Source organism: Kogia breviceps, chromosome 9 (assembly GCF_026419965.1).
Source record: "Kogia breviceps isolate mKogBre1 chromosome 9, mKogBre1 haplotype 1, whole genome shotgun sequence".
NCBI lineage: Eukaryota > Metazoa > Chordata > Mammalia > Artiodactyla > Physeteridae > Kogia > Kogia breviceps.
The window spans coordinates 11,674,901-11,693,654 of NC_081318.1; the positions used below are offsets into that span (position 1 = coordinate 11,674,901).

Below are 18,754 nucleotides of genomic sequence, written 5' to 3' on the forward strand. Positions count from 1 at the left end.
AGGAAAAGAGGCCCAGGGCACCAACAGTGGCACAGGCAGGTTGCTGGCACTGAGGCCACCACTAGCGGAGCATCTGCTGCTTTCCTTCCCCCCGAAACCAGGGGAAGCCAAAAAACTCAGAGAGATCCAGGGCTAGAAGCTAGATTGTTTGTCACTGAAAATAGCTGACTAAGTCACTCCAGTAAGTGGACATGTCAGGGAGCGGGGATGTTAAACACAGATAAGTAACCTAGTTGTCTCCCCACCCCAGTCCCTTTAATAAGATGGTCCTCATGTGAAGAAACCCACCAGGCTAGCCTGACGCGGGCTAGCTCTGAGCCAACCCTCAGAGCTCGCTCAAGCACCTTCCTGCCGCCCATTTAGTTGTTGTTGACCTTGCCATCCAGATATATGCTGCTTCAGAACGTAGCAAATGGACGCTCAGTCTCAGAAAAAGGGACGGGGACGGGGACCCACCCCGAACAGCAGGTGGCTTCATACGGAGGCTTCTCTGCATGCCTGAGAGAGCTGGCGACAGGCCTTCTGTTCCCACGTGTGAGATGCTACCAGAGGACGCTTAGGCCACAGAGAAACCTACCCATTTCCAGCACAGCAGAGGAGGCCTAGCACAGTGCCTGCCACCGAGCCAGGACCTCAGATACACTTACTGACTCAAATAGCGTTCTAGAACCATTGAAATCTCGTACTACAACAAGGGAGATCCTGCGTTTGATAAAGCTTAAAGGCTTTTTATAACATCTTGGATCATGCATTTGTTTACTCCACAAGTATTTATTGAGGATCTACTAGGTGTGGGACACTGTGTTAGGTGCTGGAAATGTAAGATTGAGCAAAACCAGACATGATCTCAAGCTCTCATGGAGGGTCCTTGCCCTCGGGGAGTTGGCCAGGGGAGATATTAATCAAATAATCACCAACAAAATGTAAAACTGCCACTGTTACCAGAACCTCAGGAGAAAGATTGACGAGGCAAGTGCTTGAGCACATAGCTAACTGGGAGGTGTGTTTCCTGGCTGGGGAGCTCGAGGGAGGGATGTCCAAGCTGAGGTCTGAAAGCTTAGGAGGCCTTAACCAGGCAAAGTGGGAGGGGAAGCGTTCCACGCGGAGGGAACAGCATTTGCAAAGCCCTGGGATGCCTAGGAGCACAGCCTGTCCCTTGCTTGCACTGAAGGAGGCAGGCATGACTGGGGTGTCTGAGAGCGACGTGTAGACACAGGATGCAGAGGAGCTGGACAGGTGGTTGTGAAGATGCCGATCCTGTTAAAGCATCTTGACTTTGTCCTGAGAACAGTGAGGAGTTGCTGCAGAGTTTCAGGTTGAAAAGAATGGCATGAAAAGGCTTGAGAGCTTTGAAAATCTCCCAAGATTTCCAATCTTGGGACAGTGTGGAGAATAACAGAACGGTCCAGTACAGATGTGGACAGACCAGTTCAGAGGCTATGGTAGAGCTCTAGGTGCAACGGGGAGGTTTGTGGAGGCGGATAGATTAGAGGACTATATAGGACATGAAATCATCGACGGAACCGAGCGATGGATTGAATTTGGGGCTGGGGGTTGGTAGGTGGGGAGAAAGAGACATCAGGGACCCAGAGCAGCTTCTGGCTCAGAACGTGGTGCTCTCTGCTGAGAAGAGCAGGTCTGGGAGGAAGACTGTGTGTTTTGTTCTGGACGTGCTGAGAAAAAAGAGGGTGTATGATAAGCAGTGAGATATCCAGGTCTAGAGCAGAGAAAAGAGGACTGTGCTGAGAATCCACATTTATGAGTCATCGGCCTCCAAGCAGTAATTCAAATCTGTTACTGGATGACAAAGTCACCTAGCGAGTATTACCTGAGCAGTTGAGAAGGATAGGATGGGTTTTGATGGATGATAGTGTTTGATGGACAGCTGGAAGAGGCAGGGCTGACTCTCAGAGTAAGGAAGCCCTTCTGCAGACTCCATAGACTACGCTTTCCAAGCCTCCATGCCTCCAACAGCAGCGAAGAAAGGACCCCTCTCCCCTCTAATCCTCTTACACTCACCGCCTTGCCTCCATGTGCCCTGCCCCGAGACCACCAGAACTAACTACATGAAGCCCCTTAACCCCGATTTGTCCGTCACCATAAGAAGCCCCACATTCCCAGCTCACCCCACATCTTGCTCCCTGCTCAGCTCCCGAATCCATCGCAGATGCCCTTTGGAGCTCAGAGACCTGCTGCCCGTCCTTGTACAGCCGTCTGTTGCCTGGGTTGTTCATCCTCTGGCACTCTCTCCAGTATGACTTTACTATTAACTCTTGGTGGTTTCAATACCACACAGATGATCCTTCCTATCCCTTGCCCCTCTGCCTTCTCTCCTCCCACCAGCTGGCTGTACCTCACTAGTCTCACGATAATACCTCAACCAATGGTGACCAATAGAAATATGGTGTGAGACCCATATGTAATTTTAAAAGAAACTAGTCATTGTAATTTTAATAAGGGTACCCCTTAGCTTCTCTGCTAAGCCTCTAAATGTTGGGGAGCCCCAGGGTTGAGTCCTGGTACCTCTTCTTTTACTCTTTCTTTGCTGATTATACCCAGTCTTAAGCCCCTAAATGCCATCTATATGCTAATAATTCCCAAATTTATATCTCTGTGTTGGACCTTTCCTATGACCTGACAACACATATATCCAAATTCTTACTCATAATTCCCACTTGATTATTTTTTAAAATATTTATTTATTTATTTATTTGGTTGCACCAGCCTTAGTTGCAGCTCACTGGCTCCTTAGTTGTGGCACACGGGCTCTTTATTTATGGCATGCAAACTCTTAGTTGTGGTATGCATGTGGGATCTAGTTCCCTGACCAGGGATTGAACCCAGGCCCCATGCATTGGGAGCACGGAGTCTTAAACCACTGCTCCACCAGGGAAGTGCCTCCCACTTGATTATTGAATAGACATTTCAAATTAAATATGTCCAAAACTTAATGCCTACTCTTTCCCACTAAAACTTGTTCTACCCATAATCTTCTTCACGTCACTCCTAGAAATTCTCTTCTTTGGCTCAGGCTGCAAACTTTGGAGTCATCATCAACATCACTCTTTCTTTGGCACTCCAAGTCCATCACATCCTGCTGATTCTGTCTTCAAAACATTTCCAGAATCTGACCACTTCTCACCATTTCCACCACTGCCTTTTTGGTCAAAGACTCCATCATTTCTCCTGATTTACTGCAATAGCTCACATCCCTACAATCTACTCTCAGTACAGCAGCCAGTGTTATCCTTTCACCTTACTTCAGAGCGTGTTATTCTGATCAAAACTCTTCTTCCCTATTTCACTCAGAATGAAAACCACAGTTGTTGTTTTTTTAATATAATATCTTTTTTCATTTACATTATTTTGGAAATAATAGGTATGCATAAGTGTTTTTATGTATATTTTCTATAATATACCTATGTCATATATATTAGCATATATATAAACATATATGTGTATGTATATATATGAAGTAAATATTTTAAGTATGATTCAAAATTTCAATGTCTGTTTTTAAATGATTGCAAGTTTTTTCTTTGCCTTTTGACCTCCTTCACCCTTTTCTCCCACTCCTCACCCCCCACCTCTGGCAACCACCAATCTGTTCTCTGCATCTGTGAGCTTGTTTTTTGTTTTGGGTTTTTCTTTTTAGATTCCACACATGAGAGAGTTCATATGGTGTTTGTCTTTCTCTGTCTGACAAATTTCACTTAGCATAATGCCCTCAAACGGCAAGATTTCCTCTTTTTTGGCTGAATAATATTCCATTATATATATATATATATACCACAATTCTTTATCCAGTTATCTACTGATGGACACTTAGGTTGTTTCCATATCTTGGCAATTGTAAATAATGCTGCAATGAATATGGGGGTGCAGATATCTTTTCAAGCTAGTGCTTTCATTTTCTTAGGATAAATACCCCAAAGTGGAATTGCTGGGTCATATGGTTGTTCCATTTTTAATTTTTTGAGGAATCTCCATACTGTTTTCCATGGTGGCTACACCAGTTTACATTCTCACCAACAGTGCTCAGGGGTTTCCTTTTATCCACATGCTTGCCAACACTTGTTATTTCTTATCTTTTTGATAATAGCCATTCTAACAGGTATAAGGTGATATTTCATTGTGGTTTGGATTTGCATTTCCCTGATAATTAATGATGTTGATCATCTTTTCATGTACCTATTGGCCATCTGCATGTCTTCTTTGGAAAACTCTGTCTTCAGATCTTCTGCCCATTTTTCAATTGAGTTTTTTGTTTTCTTTGCCATTGAGTTGTAGGAGTTCTTTATATATTCTGTGTATTAGACCTTATCAGATATGTGATTTTCAAATATTCCCTCCCATTCCAGAGGTTGCCTTTTCATTTTGCTGTCTGTTTCCTTTGCTGTGCAGAAGCTTTTTAGTTTGATGTAGTCCCACTTACTTATTTTTGCTTTTGGTGTCAGATTCAAAAAATCATCTCCAAGACCAATGTCAAGGAACTTAAGACCTGTGTTGTCTTCAAGGAGTCTTATGCTTTTAGGTCTTACATTCAAGTCTTTAATCCATTTTGAGTTAACTTTTGTGTATGGTGTAAGACAGTGGTCAAGTTTCGTACTTTTGCATGTCGCTGTTCGGTTTTCTCACCACTATTTATTGAAGACTGTCCTTTCCCCATTGTATATTCTTAGCTCCTTTGTCGGGGAGCAAAGTTATAGCAGAGTACAAAAAGTTATAGCAAAGTATAGCAGAGGCTCTCCCCAAACTGGCCCCACCTGTTCTCTGAGCTCATCTCCTATGACTCGTTCTGCTTAAGCCACACTGTTCTCTCTGCTCTCCGTCCAATGCGCAAAGCACATTCCCGCCTCTGAGCTTTGCACTTGCTGTTCCCTCTGCTGGGAAAGCTCTTCCCCAGACATCTGCCTTGATCACTCTACTATCTCCTTGATCACTCTATTGTCTCCTTCTTGTCTTTCCTCAAATGCCACCTTCTCGGTGAGGCCATCCCTGATCACCACTGTATTTAGAACTACATATACCAACACGCTTTACTGGTTATCCTCCTTTCCTTTACTTTTCTTCAAATCATTTATCACCTTAAATATATCATTCAGTCCTGGGTTTCAGCACCAAAAACCACTACATCACTTATCTAATTCATTTATTGCTGTCTCCTGTCCACTACTTCTCACTAGACTCTAAGCCCCATAAAGGCATGAGTTTCAGCCTCCACCACCTAGAATAGTACTGACATATAGTAGGAGCTCAATAAATACCTGTAATATACAATGAATGAATGAATGGAAGGAACTAACGAGCAGTCAGAAAGTCAGGTAGAAAACCAGGAAGGAGTGGGGACAAGGGAGTGGTCAACAGTGTGGAATGTTCCTGATGTGCAAAGATTAGAAATGAACAAAATCTACTGACATAGAGGATAGAGCAGACCCCTGTGTGACCTGTTTCAGGAGAGTGAAGATGCCAGATTAGAGTGGGATGAGGGCTGAATGGAGGAGAGGAATTGAAGATGAAGGTCAGAAGCTCTTTCAAGAACGTTGGCTGTGAAGGAAACTTGAGAGATACAGGGAGAGAAAGATCAAGTGGCAAATTCCAGCTCTTACCTTAGAATACAGAAATTACTCCTACTCCTTCCCTAAACCCAATTTTCTGGTCACTGTGGCTAGAAGAAGCGACTGCCTGATGTTACCTGTTTGATTCTTCCTTGCTCTGTCAGTGGCTCTGGGATTTATGAGTGCTGAGAACTCGCTTCATCTCCAAAGATCCCATCTGGCCCAGCTCTCTGGGATTGATGAACTCCAGTGTTGATTGCCTACCTGGCCTCCGACTCATGGTTGCCCAAACTCTAGGCCTGCTTCCTTGGTCCTGGCATCCTGCCTGGTCTGCTGCTGCCTGTGACCAGGACATGATGATGATACCCTGAGCCCCTGCATATGCTTTGGGGCAGGAAGCAGTAAAGCACTGACACTGTTCCAGGTCCTCTGCATTAAACCCTCCCCTTCTCTGAGAGAGACGTAGAAGCCCATCAGCCCAGAACCCAGGCTTTTCTCATCAGAATGTTTGGATAATACCCCCAAATCTGAAGTGATTCTGTTCCAGACTTTCCCACAGTCCTGTTTCTCCAAGAAAAGACAGGGCAAATGCATTCCCTTGGTAATCTAAAGAATAGACTATTAGAGTCACCAGGGAAACATTTGTTCAAGCATTCTTCTCTGCTGAATGGGAACCATAGGATCCTGCCTGCGAAATGTGTATTCAGTCACGCTGACCGCCCGCCCGTGGAAGCTTTGGCTCATGCATGGAGGTGTGTATCTGGGGACAGAACCAAGGTGGGCAGGGGTGAGTGGGGAGCCACCACTGCCCACGCTACTAAGCTTCCTTATCGTACTCCACACTGGAATGAGCTCACCTTCAATCCCTAATATTTTGCAAAAGTTTCAAACCTCATCTAAAAAGTCAAACGCACAATAACCTGTGCTGGTGTAAAAGGTTTTATCTTCCTTGATGTTCAACAGAACAGAGATTGGTCAGATGAGGCCTTTAGGCTCAGTTGAAACCAGAGAATTTCTGCTATGGAACATGTCATTCTACATAACTAGCTGCCCTGAGAAGTCCTTCCTTCCTCAGCAAATTTGTTCTGCTCAGGAAACCCCCTGCCCAGCATAACAGCCAGGAACCTCATCTACTCATTACATTGGGAATCCAGGGGACGGTGGGCGTGGGAAAGAGAGCTCCACAGACCACCAGCACACATTCTGTAGCCACGTCCTACTCTGTGGAAATACAACTTACACACTACCAACATTCCCACCGTGGACCCATCCATGACTTAAGTCTGAGTCTGCCTTGATGTGTCAGCAACCCAACCCCCAAGCCCCATTCTTCGTCTTCCTGTTCACTGGGTATTGAGGAAATTAATCCCTTTTAAAAGAATACAAAAGACTTCCATCACCTTTCTCAGACTCTTCTGATTTCCACCCAGACCCCATGCTATTCCAGGCAAGCCAGTGCCAGACAATCTACCCCAGCCCTTTTACCGAGCTTCTCTAGCATCAGCACACCCACTTCTGGTGCCTTAAGCAAATAGGGCCTCCCATGAGCCACTAAGGGCTGCCCGCAAGCTGACTAAATTTGGAGGCAGCCCTGAATCACCTACTTGTTGCCTCGAGATACCGACTCAGATATGATACACAGATGTTTCTGTGATAGTACAGGTCTTTGGTGTCATGTTTTAGAGCTGCCTCTCCATTTTGGGGGGGCAGGCCTGCCTTTGGTGTGTCTCTTTCAGTCCTGCAGATAAAAAGGGACATATCTTTGTTCTTGGGGACCCAGTCTTCAAAATGGGATGATAAGTATCTTGCTTGGTCCTTTAAGCTGGTACTATTAACCGGACTATTAAGCTCTTGCAGAATTAGAGATCTCCACCACCACTATCACCACCAAATATGTATCTAGAGGCCAGGGGTTCTTAAACTTTTTTGTGCCCTGGATCCCTTGGCAATCTGGAAAATCCATGGTTTCTCTCTCCGAATAATATTAAATGCATAAAACAAAATACAGATTACAAACGGTACCAATTATATAAAAATACAGTTATAACATTGTGGTATAGTAGTATATCTGCTTCTTTATAAAAGCATTAAGTAAGTAAACATAGAGGTAGGTTCAATACTACTATAATTTCAAAGTAGTGATGAACATAAAGGATATTGTAAAAAATCTGCAACAACTGTTGTATAATAGAAACATCTGCAAGTTTCATGGCTGATAAAGACACGTAATACCTCTAATACAACTATGATTTGCTGCCTACGTGCCTAATTTAAGTGCATGGGGAATTTCAGTTACAAGTTAGTGAACATAATTTTTTTTCCCATCCAAGTTATGGATCCTGGATTCTGTCCATGAATCCTGGGACAAGAGTCCCCATTTTAGGCAGCACTGATCCTCAACTTGGTTTGTCCTTCTGTCCCAGACTTATCCACAGGAGATTAGGAGCACGAAGCAGCAACCACAGAGAGGATGGAAGCATAATTTCACCTTGGTGTTGTGTCCCAAAGGGAACCAATAGGGAAGTGCCAGTGTCATACTTGGGCATTCTGCCAAAGTCCTGTATTTTTAGACTCTGGAAATCGACTGATTAATATTGTAATTTCATTGAGAGTCAATCTGTAACTGATGAGTGGAATTGGACGTTTGTAAAACATAGGCTTTCTTCAAGGAATCCCATAAATTATTTGGGATGGAAAGCCTGACAAAAGGCAGGAGAAGAATCTGTGTGTGTGTGTGTGTGTGTGTGTGTGTGTGTGTGTGTGTGTGTGTGATTTTTAAACAAAAACTGATATACTGTAATTCTTATAGTCTGCTTTTTTATAATATCACAATGTATTATGAATAATTTCCAACAAATACAGTTATAAGATAGTATTAATGGCTGCATAATATTCTATTATAGGCATATAGCATAATTTATTTAGTTAAGCCCCAGGTTTGAACATGTGGGCTGTGTACAATCTTTATAATTATTATGAAATTGTGCTCTGATGGATGCTGTAGGTTTAATCTTTGTCCACATTCTATTTTTATTTTCTTAGACTATTTCTATAAATGGAATTGCTGTGTCACAATTTAGTAACAATTGTAATGCATATTTTAAAGATTTTTTGATCTGTACTGTCAAATTGTCCTCCGGAAAGGTTGTTCCTGTTCATAACAACTAGAATCTTTGGCCTTGGCTCAGAACACAGCGAAGAGACTGGAAGAATGTCTCTAAATGGTGAGAAGTAAGAGGATTCAGTACAAGAAGCAGGAAGGAAGCATGCCAGTGTTGTGCCTATGATGGTCTCCTTTTCTCTAACGCTGGAAATACCTTTAAGACAGAATATGGGATGGCACTGGGTCTTCTAGACCTGGGATCCCTTGTGTTGACTTTATTTAAACCATTTGGATAAATCCAGCCTTATACAGCTGTGCTAAGGGGACCCAAGGAACTTTGTATCCATGTTTAGACCAGAGTAATACTGAGAATAGTGGAATCAGAAAGCACCCCAAGGGAAGAGCAGTTTCAGGTGAGAAGGCATGAGCAGAGCTGGCCACCTGGTCCATTACTCCTGACCTGGAGAGTCAGTGCCTTCTCTGCTCAAACAATAGGGATTTGGGCATTACTGTAGTAATGGAGGCTGATTCTTCCTTTTATCTTTTTATTTTTTTAACCATCTTTCCATTTTCTTTCGTTTGCAGCTAGACACTATATTCCAGGAGAGCAGAAACCCCTTAGTACCTCTTTTGTATAACCAACAAAAGCTGACATGGGGCGGTGGAAAATACTTTCTAATTCCCTCCACTGTCAAAATAAGATAGCAGATCCTGCCACAAAGTGTACTGGACAATTAAAATCTAAGCCCACCCACTACTGACCTTTCTCTCTTCTTTTTCATGGATCTGTAGATGTAGATTTGGTTTGTTTCTTCATGCACAGAGACCAAAGATTAGTTCCCTTTCCATCATCCTATCTCCTAGATCTGCAATTAAATTAGTATCTTCCCCTGTATCTCTCCTCTGGGATTCCACAGAAGGCAGTGGTCATCACCCTAAAGTTTAGCTTCCTATTTATAATCTAAAGCTCAAAAACTTGCATCCGTTAAGACTTGGTCTCTCTCCCTGTTCCTTGTCCACACCAGGGCCCCCTGGCCCACTGCCCTACTCCCTGTCCAACCTCAGGAGGCACATAAAATCAGGTGGGCAGCAAACAGATCCTAGATCAGCATTTGCTTCTGGCATTGCTGCTCACCAGGTCGGCTCCCTCGCACTTTGGGGTACTGCTTAGATAAAAGGGTCTCCTTCTTTTCTCATGCGACTTCTCTGGATTCCACTTCTTGCCTGCTGTTAACTGTAGTGCCCACCTAACTGTAGTTAGGTGGGCACTACAGTTAACAGCAGGCAAGAAGTGGACTTGGATGTCTCTTAGAGAGACATCTCTTAGATCTAAGAGAGACTTAGATGTCTCTCTGTCTCTTACCCAAGAGGCCCTTGGTACCTACCCCATCCGACCCCACTAGCCAGAGGGCAATCCGCCCCGCTCTTGACCGCTTCTGACATCCTTGCGCTCATTTGTCAGAGAAGACCAAGGCTCCGAAAAATTACATTGGATATAAAACCGTCTTCTCGCCAGCCTCGGGCCCTGACATTTTTATTTCTCTCGAGGTGGGGTTGAATTATCTCCTATCCCCCTCCCCGATCAGAACTGGAGTACGATTATCTGCACCACCCCCACACCCATGCCCGATTTTCCCGCGAGCGCCGAGCACCGCCAAGTCTAAAACACGATCCACCTGCGAAGACTTCGCGATCTGTTTGGGTGGATAAAACAGCGCACGGGAAACGCAGAGCAACCGGAGCTGCATCCAATCACGCTCCCGTTTGGGTCCCAGATGCAGCCCCAGGAAGAAAACAAGTGTTTGCGGAATTTAGCGGCCAAGGCCCTCCATCCAGGCTTTATTCTCACTCCCGCCCCACTTTCTCTCTAGACACCCCCCAACCCCGAGCCTCAAAAATCAATGCCCCAGATCCGAAGGGTGGGCCCGGGGTTCTTTCCCCGGCTCCTGAGACGCAGGGCGGGCGTCCTCCGGGTCTCCAGCAGCCCCCGGGCGCGAGCCCAGCGGGGACCCGGCGAGGAGCCCCCGCCCGAGTGGGTCTGGGGAAGAGGGCGAGAGAGGCGAGCGGCGAGGCCCCCAGACAGCCCGGCTCCCCGAGGGAGCGCGGCGGCGGGGTCGGCGGCAGGGCGGGGAGGCGCCGGCGCAGCCAATCCCCGGGCCGCCCCCTCCCCGCCGCCGCGAGCCGAGCCGGGGCGGGGGAGCCAGGCGGCGGCGGCGGCGGCGGCGGCGGCGACGACGGAGGCTGCCGTGGGGAGGGATGGAGAGGGGCGGGGGGAGCGGAGCCGAGCGGAGACAGCCGCGGCGCTGCAGAGCGGCTGGGGCGGCGGCGCGGCTCCCGGTGCTCCCCCCGGCGCCCGGCCCGCGTCGGTGAGGGCCCGGCCCGGAGCCCCGGAGCCATGGGCTGCATCGGCTCCCGGACCGTGGGTGGGTACCGCGGCGGCGCGGGCGCGGGCGCGGGCGGAGGCAGGGCTCGGCGGGGTCCGGTCCTCCGGCCCCTCCCCCACCGGTCCCCGCGCCCCTCCGGGTCCCTCTCCCCGCACCGCCCGGCCCCGCCGCGCTCCCTCACTTTCCCTCTGTGCCCTCGCGGTCCCTGCCTTCCTCTCTCCTCCCCGCTCTCCCCTCGCGCCTGCGGGCCTCGCATCCCTCTGGGCTCTCCGTCCTCTCCGTCTCCCTCCGGCTTCCTTCCATTGCCCTTGCCCAGGCGCGGTCCCTCTCCACCATCTCCCCGCCAACCTTCTCCCTCCTCCGTCGCTCTCCCCGACTCTCCCGTCCCCGCACCCTCCATCTCCAGGCCCTCGGCGCCGACTCTGCCTTCCCCAGCGCCTCCTCGCCCCCCCTGCATTTCTGGAGCGGCCCCCGTTCCAAAGACCCCCGGTCTCAGTCTCAGCCCCGAGTCCCTTTCGCACGCCCCCCGCCCCCGCTCCGCCTCCATCTGGCTTGGGTGTTTTGCCCCCATCGCTTTCCCTCTCCGTTGCCTTTTTCGGTCGTTTCTGCCTCCCCCGATTTGCTTTGTTCACGTGCATTTTCCCTCCGGGGCGGGGGCGGGGTGAGCCCGGTGCCTCGGGGAGGGGAATGGGTTCCACGGCCGGAGGCGATGGGGCCGGGCCGGGGTGGGGTGGAGGGGAAGAGCCGGGGGGAGGCCGGGGGGAGGCCGGGGCTTCGAGGGCCGGAGAGGGGTCGGGAGCCCGCTCCCAGGAGGGTGGGGCTGGCCGAGCCAGGGAACGCGGGGACTTGGCTGCACCTGTCGGCGGGGGCTGGCGGGGCGGGGCCAGCTCTTTATTTACCTTTGACCGGGGGAAGGAAGAGAGGCGCCTCCGAATTCTTCTCCCCTCAGCATTTGCCTTGGTACCCAGTGCCTTCTCCTGCACCCCGTGCACCCACTCCGCTCTCACAGCTCAGCAGATTGATTCAACCCTCTGCCCCAACCCCCAGGTGTTCCCATTCCGACTCCCAATTTCTCCCGCCTACATGCCCCAGGGACCTCAGGTTGAGAGAATAATTCGGATTATTATTACAAACAAACTCACTCTCCGGAAGCCTGATTTCTCTGAGACCCCGATTTATTTCCATGGATACCCCCCACTTCCTCCCCTGCCTTCACCTCTTCTCTGGGTTCTTTCCCTCCCCCTCCCTGCCCCCCACGGCTCTGACTCAGCTCTCCCTCATCTACAAAGGCCACCGCCCCCCACCCCTCTCTCCCACTCTGCCCTCGCCATCTCCCTTCCCCTCAGAGGTTGTCCTCTGCCTGCCCCATTCCTGCTCTGTCCGCCCAGATGTCCGTCTTTCCTCTTCCCTCCCAGCCACGGCCTCCTCCGGTCTGACCCGTCTCACCATTCCCCTGTAGCCCCAAGGGAGAGTGTGCCCGCTTTGGAGGGGCCTTGCCTCTCGCAGACCTGTCAAGCACAATCCCTTCCTCTTGTAGCAGGTACGCTGTCGCATGCCGAATGCCTCCTGGTGCCCAAGACCCCATTCAATTCACCCCTCCTCAAGAGTGGATGCCTAATCCTAAATTCAGAATCAAAAAACTTTATGTGTAGAAGGGATCTATAAGGTCAGGTGGTTCACTTGGGTCTACCACCCAAGTGATTCTTCCCCAAGGCTTCCAGTTGGCGTACCCACCCCTCATGGCAGCAGTCTCCCTTTACGAGGAGCTGTGGCCTCGGCTGCAGAATTACCATCTTCCTAGGTCCTCCAGTTTGCCAGTCAGCCCTCAAACCCTGTCCACCCTCTCCCATTGTCTTTTGTCTTCTCTCTGACTCGAATTCCTATTCTTTTAGTTCCTATTTTAAAAAGTCCCCTGCTCGCCTCCTGCTGTCCCCCTTCTCTCCTCTTTAATCCTTCACTTGTCTCCCAAGAGTCAGGTAAAAGGATTCCATCTCACTCTTTGCTTTCTCTGCTCTCATTGCTTCTAGGTGTACACACCCAGCTCTTGCCTCTATCCCCACCAAATCTCCTTCCTGTCAGACAAATCCACCAGCTCCTCTGGAGGGTCCACTAGGGAAGATGCAATCCTTCCAGGACCTCACGAATAATAAAGCCAACAGTTAGGGAAGCTTGCCCCTGGAAAAGTTCTGCCCTTATTTGTAGGAACATAATAGAGGAAAAGCGCAGCTCCCGTGCACTCCCATACAGAAACCCTCAGAGATTCCTCAGGATAGAATGGAGAACTGTTTTCCTTCTAAAACCCAGCCACTGACCCTTCCTTAATTAAACAACAACAAATAAGGCCATAGAACACTTTTTCCGAGTGCTATATTCTTGATTGAGCTCAGCATTATTCTCTCTCCTAAGAAAAATTTGGGGCGAGTGGGGATGTAAAAGAAAATAGGCAATCAGAAGAGGCAGTGGTGGCAGGAGGGTAGGGAGGGGTCTGGAGGGCCTGGCCCCCATTTGTGGCTTCAGCGTTCTGAAGGAAAAGAACGCGGAGGGGCCTTCGGGCTGGGCATAGGAAGGTGAAAGGCAGGCAGCGAACCGTCTGTCCGTCTCAGGAAATGAAGTGATTGCCGTGGACTGGAAGGGCCTGAAGGATGTGGACCAAATCAACATGGACAGCACCAGCTCGCTGCACGGGAGCAGCCTCCACCGGCCGTCCACGGAGGTGAGGCCCTCCGTGCTCAGCTGCCCTCCCAGAGGCCCTCGAAAACACCCCCAGAACCACCATGCATGAGCCTAGACCTTCAGCCGCCTTCCTAAATTCCAGGACAACCTCCCAAACACACCTTCAGACTGACACTCTCACAGAACGTTTCTCCTCCTTCCCTCAAACACAAGCCAGATGCTCCACCCTGAGATCCCAGTTCCGTGTGTTAATCTCAGGAAAGCCCCCCCCCCCACTTCACACACTTCTGGACGGCCCTCTGAGGAGGTGCCCCGGGTACCCACTCCCTCTCCTCTTTCCTCACAGCAAACCCGGACTGACTTCTCCTGGGATGGCATCAACGTGAGTGCAGCTTCCCCCAGACCTCTCCAATGCGCCCTAACTCCTCTCCCTTGTCCTCTCCCATCTGCCGTCCGTAGAACACAGCGCTCCCTTCCTCCAGCGGGCACTGGCGGCCCCCACATTCTTTACCTACCCCCAAACTTTCCAGGGTGGTTGGGGGATAGGCCTCCTAGGGACCCCTGGGTATAATGGTCGCCTGATCACCCGCCTAGCTCCTATCCCTCCTCCTGGAAGCATGGACTGTCCTCCACATAGAAAGCTCTCATTGCTCCGCCCCTCCTCCCACGTTCCCTATCCCAGCTCTCCATGGAGGACACCACTTCCATTCTTCCGAAGCTGAAGCGAAACTCTAACGCCTATGGCATCGGCGCCCTGGCCAAGTCATCGTTCTCAGGTGAGACTCTGACCTGGGGATGCGTGCAGACAGGTGACTCCCTAGGGGCTCCTGGTCTCAGTCTCCCTGCCCCTTCAGGTCCCCAGACCCAGGACCTATTTGCCCTTTCTGTCAAGCCCCTCCCGTCCTCCAGGCTGCCCCTCATAGACAGAGTCTTAGGGTGCACCTGCCCCCTTCATGGGATGGAGTCCCATGGGACTAGGGTGGGGGCGGGGGCGGGGGGCGGGGGCGGGGCAGATCTCGTGTGGGTATTGTGTGACGCTCTGGAGGACCTGGGGAATGTCTGGCCCCTCAGGGATTTCGCGAAGCATGAAGGACCATGTGACGAAGCCCACAGCCATGGGGCAGGGCCGCGTGGCTCACATGATTGAGTGGCAGGGCTGGGGAAAGGCACCAGCCATTCAGCCGCAACACAGCCACGAGGCCGTGCGCAGGGACACAGATGCCTACTCCGACCTCAGCGATGGCGAGAAGGAGGCACGTTTCCTAGCAGGTACTTGTTCCCCAGCCCCTCAAGAGACACATTTTCAGGATGGCCAGAGGCCGACCCTTCAGCCTGATCCCCTACGGCAGGATTGGCTCTGTTCACGTGATACCATCAGACTTAATTTCGCAACTAGCTCTAATTTCAAGGACTCCGACTTGTTTATCCTAAGTACCCTCAAACTAATTTTTATTATCGTCTCAGACGTTGAGGGGAGTTAACATGGGATTGTGGGCCCACCTGATGCCTTCTCTCCTACATGGTGGCACCATCCAAACCCTGGATTCCCTCAGTACAGGAGGAAAAAAAAAAAAAAAAAAGGCAGGGGTCTTAGCCTTCAAAAGCCTGTGCTTCTACTCATGTTTTATGATGAAAGTGAAAGAAAAGCCTTGGGGTTCTCTTCTCATCAGCACATTGCAGGCATGAATTCAATTACAGGGCACATTACTTGTGACAACCACGGGAAGATCAAGGGACCTGGGCGAGGAGAGGGTGTGTACAGAAGAGCTTGTAAAATTCAGTATCGGAACGAGGCAGGCATATGGTGTACCTACAACCCTGCCCGAGCCCTAGTGGCAGATCTAAGAAGACACCTAGGAGAAATGATAGATCTGGAATAGACAAGAGGGTTCTTTGGTTGGTGCTGTGGGTGGTGGAAGAAATATCAGTGGGGAGGGGAGACAAACATGTAGTGGGTAGTGCAGGGCAGCTAACAATGTAAGCTTCAGCTTACTCACGGCTTTGACCGACATGGGAACCCCAAGTCTACCCATCTTCATTATTCTGTCCTTCCTCCCTTGTCCTTCCCAGACCTTGAACTTGACACCACTGCGGACCTACAATCCCTCCCATTTAGACTCCTCTGGCCTTGACTACCTAGCACTAGCTACCATTCCTAAAAAAATTCCAAAGATAAACTTCTGGAAATCCCCAATTTCAATCCCTTAGGATATCTCACCAGAAGACCCCCCCCCAACTCTTTCCCCTAGGAATCCTAAATCTGGCCTTCTGGGAAGTCCCCCACGATTTTGCCTTGTTTCGGGGCATATACCAAGGCTGTGCTGTCCAATACAGTAGCCACTGGCCACATGTGGCTATTGAGAACTTGAAATGTGGCTAGTCCGAATGGAGATGTGCTGTAAGTGTAAAATATCGACTGGATTTCAAAGATTTCATGTGAATAAAAGAATGTAAAATATCTCAATAGTTTTATATGGATTATACATTGAAATGATAATGCTTTATATAGATTAGGTTAAATAAGATGTATTATTAAAATTAATTTCACCTATTTCTTTTAAGTTTTTTAAAAATATGGCTACTAGAAAATTTAACATTGCATAAGTAGCTTGCGTTCTATTTCTGTTGAACAGCACTGCAGTGATGTCCCCCGCCCCATGCATGTGTCTGAGGCTTCCCCGAGGTATCTCGTGCTAACTGCGTTTCTTCTCCCAGGCGTCATGGAACAGTTTGCTATCTCCGAGGCCACTCTCATGGCCTGGTCCTCCATGGATGGTGAGGACATGAGTGTCAACTCCACCCAGGAGCCATTGGGCTGCAATTACGGTGACAACTACCAGGAGTTGATGGAGAGTCAGGGTGAGGGATGGTTCCAGAATCCGACCCCAGAGGCCTAAGAGGCCTCCTCAACTATCTAGGCTACCTCCATGCATCTCTGTTCTAAGACTCTCTGTTCATATAGGCTTTTCTACTCCCCCTCTCACCCCCCGCCCCACATCTCACCCTCAATGCTCTGTGCTGTTGTTACTGCCTTTGATATTCTGTGGCCCCACCAACCGCCATGATTCTCTTTACAGATGCCCTTGCTCAAGCCCCAATGGATGGATGGCCTCACTCCTATGTGTCCCAGGGCATGTACTGTCTGGGGTCATCGGATGCCTGGGAAGCAAGCGACCAGTCCCTCATTGCCTCTCCAGCCACAGGATCCTATCTCGGCCCTGCATTTGATGACTCACAGCCTAGCTTGCACGAGATGGGACCTTCCCAACCTGCTTCGGGATACTCTGCTCAGGAACCTCCACCGTTGCTGGGGGGAGACAGTGACTGGGCTCCAGGGGTGGGCGGGGTGGACCTGGCAAGGGGCCCTGCCGAGGAGGAGAAGAGGCCACTGGCGCCCGAGGAGGAAGAGGATGCGGGCTGCCGGGACCTGGAGTCGCTTTCCCCACGAGAAGACCCCGAGATGCCGAACGCGCTCAGCCGGAAGGTGTCTGACGTCACATCCTCAGGCGTGCAGTCCTTTGATGAGGAGGAGGGAGAGGCCAACAACTAGCTTCCTCCCACTGAAAGCCCCGCCTTCCACTCCCACCTGAGGGGCACGGCTGCAACCACACCCTCCCTTCCCCCAGCAGTGCGGCTGAAACCTGGGCAGAAGACTGTCGCGGGCGCGCGAGCCCAGGAGCCCTTGCCAGCAAAACGGAGGGCCAGGGTGGGATTTTATCCAGGCTCACGCCGTAGAGACCACAGGTCCAGGCACTGAGGCCCAGGCAAGCAGACGGCCATGAACTTCGCTTGGCTGCGGGCTTCTGGGTCTGTGGCGGTGGAGCTCCGGTGTGTATCCTGAGCACAGGAGCGCGGAGCAGCCCGTGGCCGGCCCCTGGACCTCAGTTCTTTGCTCCCTGATCTCGTCTGCCAGGAGCCTTGACTGCAGCTGCCTGAAGGCCTCCTTTCTCCACGTCACTCTTGCCTGTCCCCACTCTGTTTTCTCTGGCCGTGGCCCAAGCTCACCCCTCCTATGAGGAACAGACCTCAGGGGCTGTTGGACATGGTTCGATGGGTACAGGGGAAGCAACGTACAGACCAAGTCTCCTCGGACTGAGGGGGCTGTGCCCTCGGAGGTGACTTGGCTTCCGAGATCAGGAGTCACGGAGGAGGTGGACGTGGCCGCTGGGCTGCACAGGGGCACAAGGCCTGTCCAGAGACCAGGCAGTCACTGGGGAGACCAAGGACGCACGTGGCCACTTGTTCTGGAATCTTGACTGTCCTGTGCCTGAAGGGAGGACCCTAAGGATCTGGGAAAGGGCCCCGCCAGGGCTGGCTACTCCAGCTCTTGCTTCCCTTCTCTGCCTTCTTCCATCTCCTGCTCTGGGAGCCCCGGGGCCCCGAGGGGGGTGGGGGTGGCACAGGATGCAGGTGTCCTGGCTAGACGGGGAAGCATGAGGCTGTGTCTCCCTCCATCCACCCCTAATTCTCTGGAGCTGTTTACACTTTTCTCTCTGCCTTTTCTACATTTTTATAACTTCTTGGGGACTCAGGGTTGAGTGGGCTGGAGGGAGGGGTCCGGTGCTGTCAGGCCCCGGCCGGGGCAGGGGGTTTGCCGAGGAGCAGTGTAGCTCTGGCCCCCCTTTGCCCCCCTTCACCTCCTCCCAGGCCTCCCAGGAGGGCGTCCCAGGTGTCCTCCCCCCCACCCCCCGCCGCCCCCGGCCACCTCTCCAGGCCTCCTGAGGAGGAGGAGACGAGGATCTGGGTATTCTTCCTTCCAGGATGTTTTACAATGAGGCATGAGCCCCCGAAACTGCTTGCCCTCCGCACCCACTTTCCATTCTGGTGGGGACTTCACAGCACCTGGAGCCCCAGCACTTCTGTAAGACATCCTGAGGGCAGAGGACAGGGTCCAAGGGTAGAGTGAAGAGACGGCAGCACACTGCCCGCCCCGCTGCAGCGCGTCCCAGAGTGAGGAGGTTGAGAGTTGGGGGCGCTTCTGTCCACCTGTGACCCCGCCTCCATCCAGCCCACGGCGTCCCACACTCGTGCCCCTG

At 50.8% G+C, this 18,754-nt stretch overlaps 2 protein-coding genes across 2 annotated transcripts in view; one reads left to right on the top strand and one right to left on the bottom strand.

Annotated features, from left to right (window-relative positions):
• ZYX (zyxin) overlaps window positions 1-12,088 on the bottom strand; it is a 26,253-nt gene extending 14,165 nt beyond the window's left edge. The window contains exon 1 of the mRNA XM_067041944.1: window positions 11,945-12,088. The gene's annotated coding sequence lies outside the window, so the exon portion shown is untranslated. The remainder of the gene's footprint in view (window positions 1-11,944) is intronic.
• FAM131B (family with sequence similarity 131 member B) lies at window positions 10,915-18,208 on the top strand. The gene is made up of 7 exons (XM_059073499.2): window positions 10,915-11,084; window positions 13,649-13,758; window positions 14,065-14,100; window positions 14,401-14,494; window positions 14,790-14,987; window positions 16,434-16,577; window positions 16,796-18,208. Exons 1-7 carry the CDS (start codon window positions 11,057-11,059, stop codon window positions 17,266-17,268), a joined length of 1,083 nt encoding a protein of 360 aa, XP_058929482.1. The 5' UTR covers window positions 10,915-11,056; the 3' UTR covers window positions 17,269-18,208.
• The last annotated feature ends 546 nt before the right edge of the window (window positions 18,209-18,754 follow it).

What these genes read in the sequence shown, in the direction of transcription:
- FAM131B (XM_059073499.2), top strand. Translation starts at nt 11,057, where the DNA reads ATGGGCTGCATCGGCTCCCGGACCGTGG. An exon ending in TCCACCGGCCGTCCACGGAG is followed by an intron (nt 13,759 to 14,064) that starts GTGAGGCCCTCC and finishes CTTTCCTCACAG; the next exon opens with CAAACCCGGACTGACTTCTC. An exon ending in GGCCAAGTCATCGTTCTCAG is followed by an intron (nt 14,495 to 14,789) that starts GTGAGACTCTGA and finishes CTGGCCCCTCAG; the next exon opens with GGATTTCGCGAAGCATGAAG.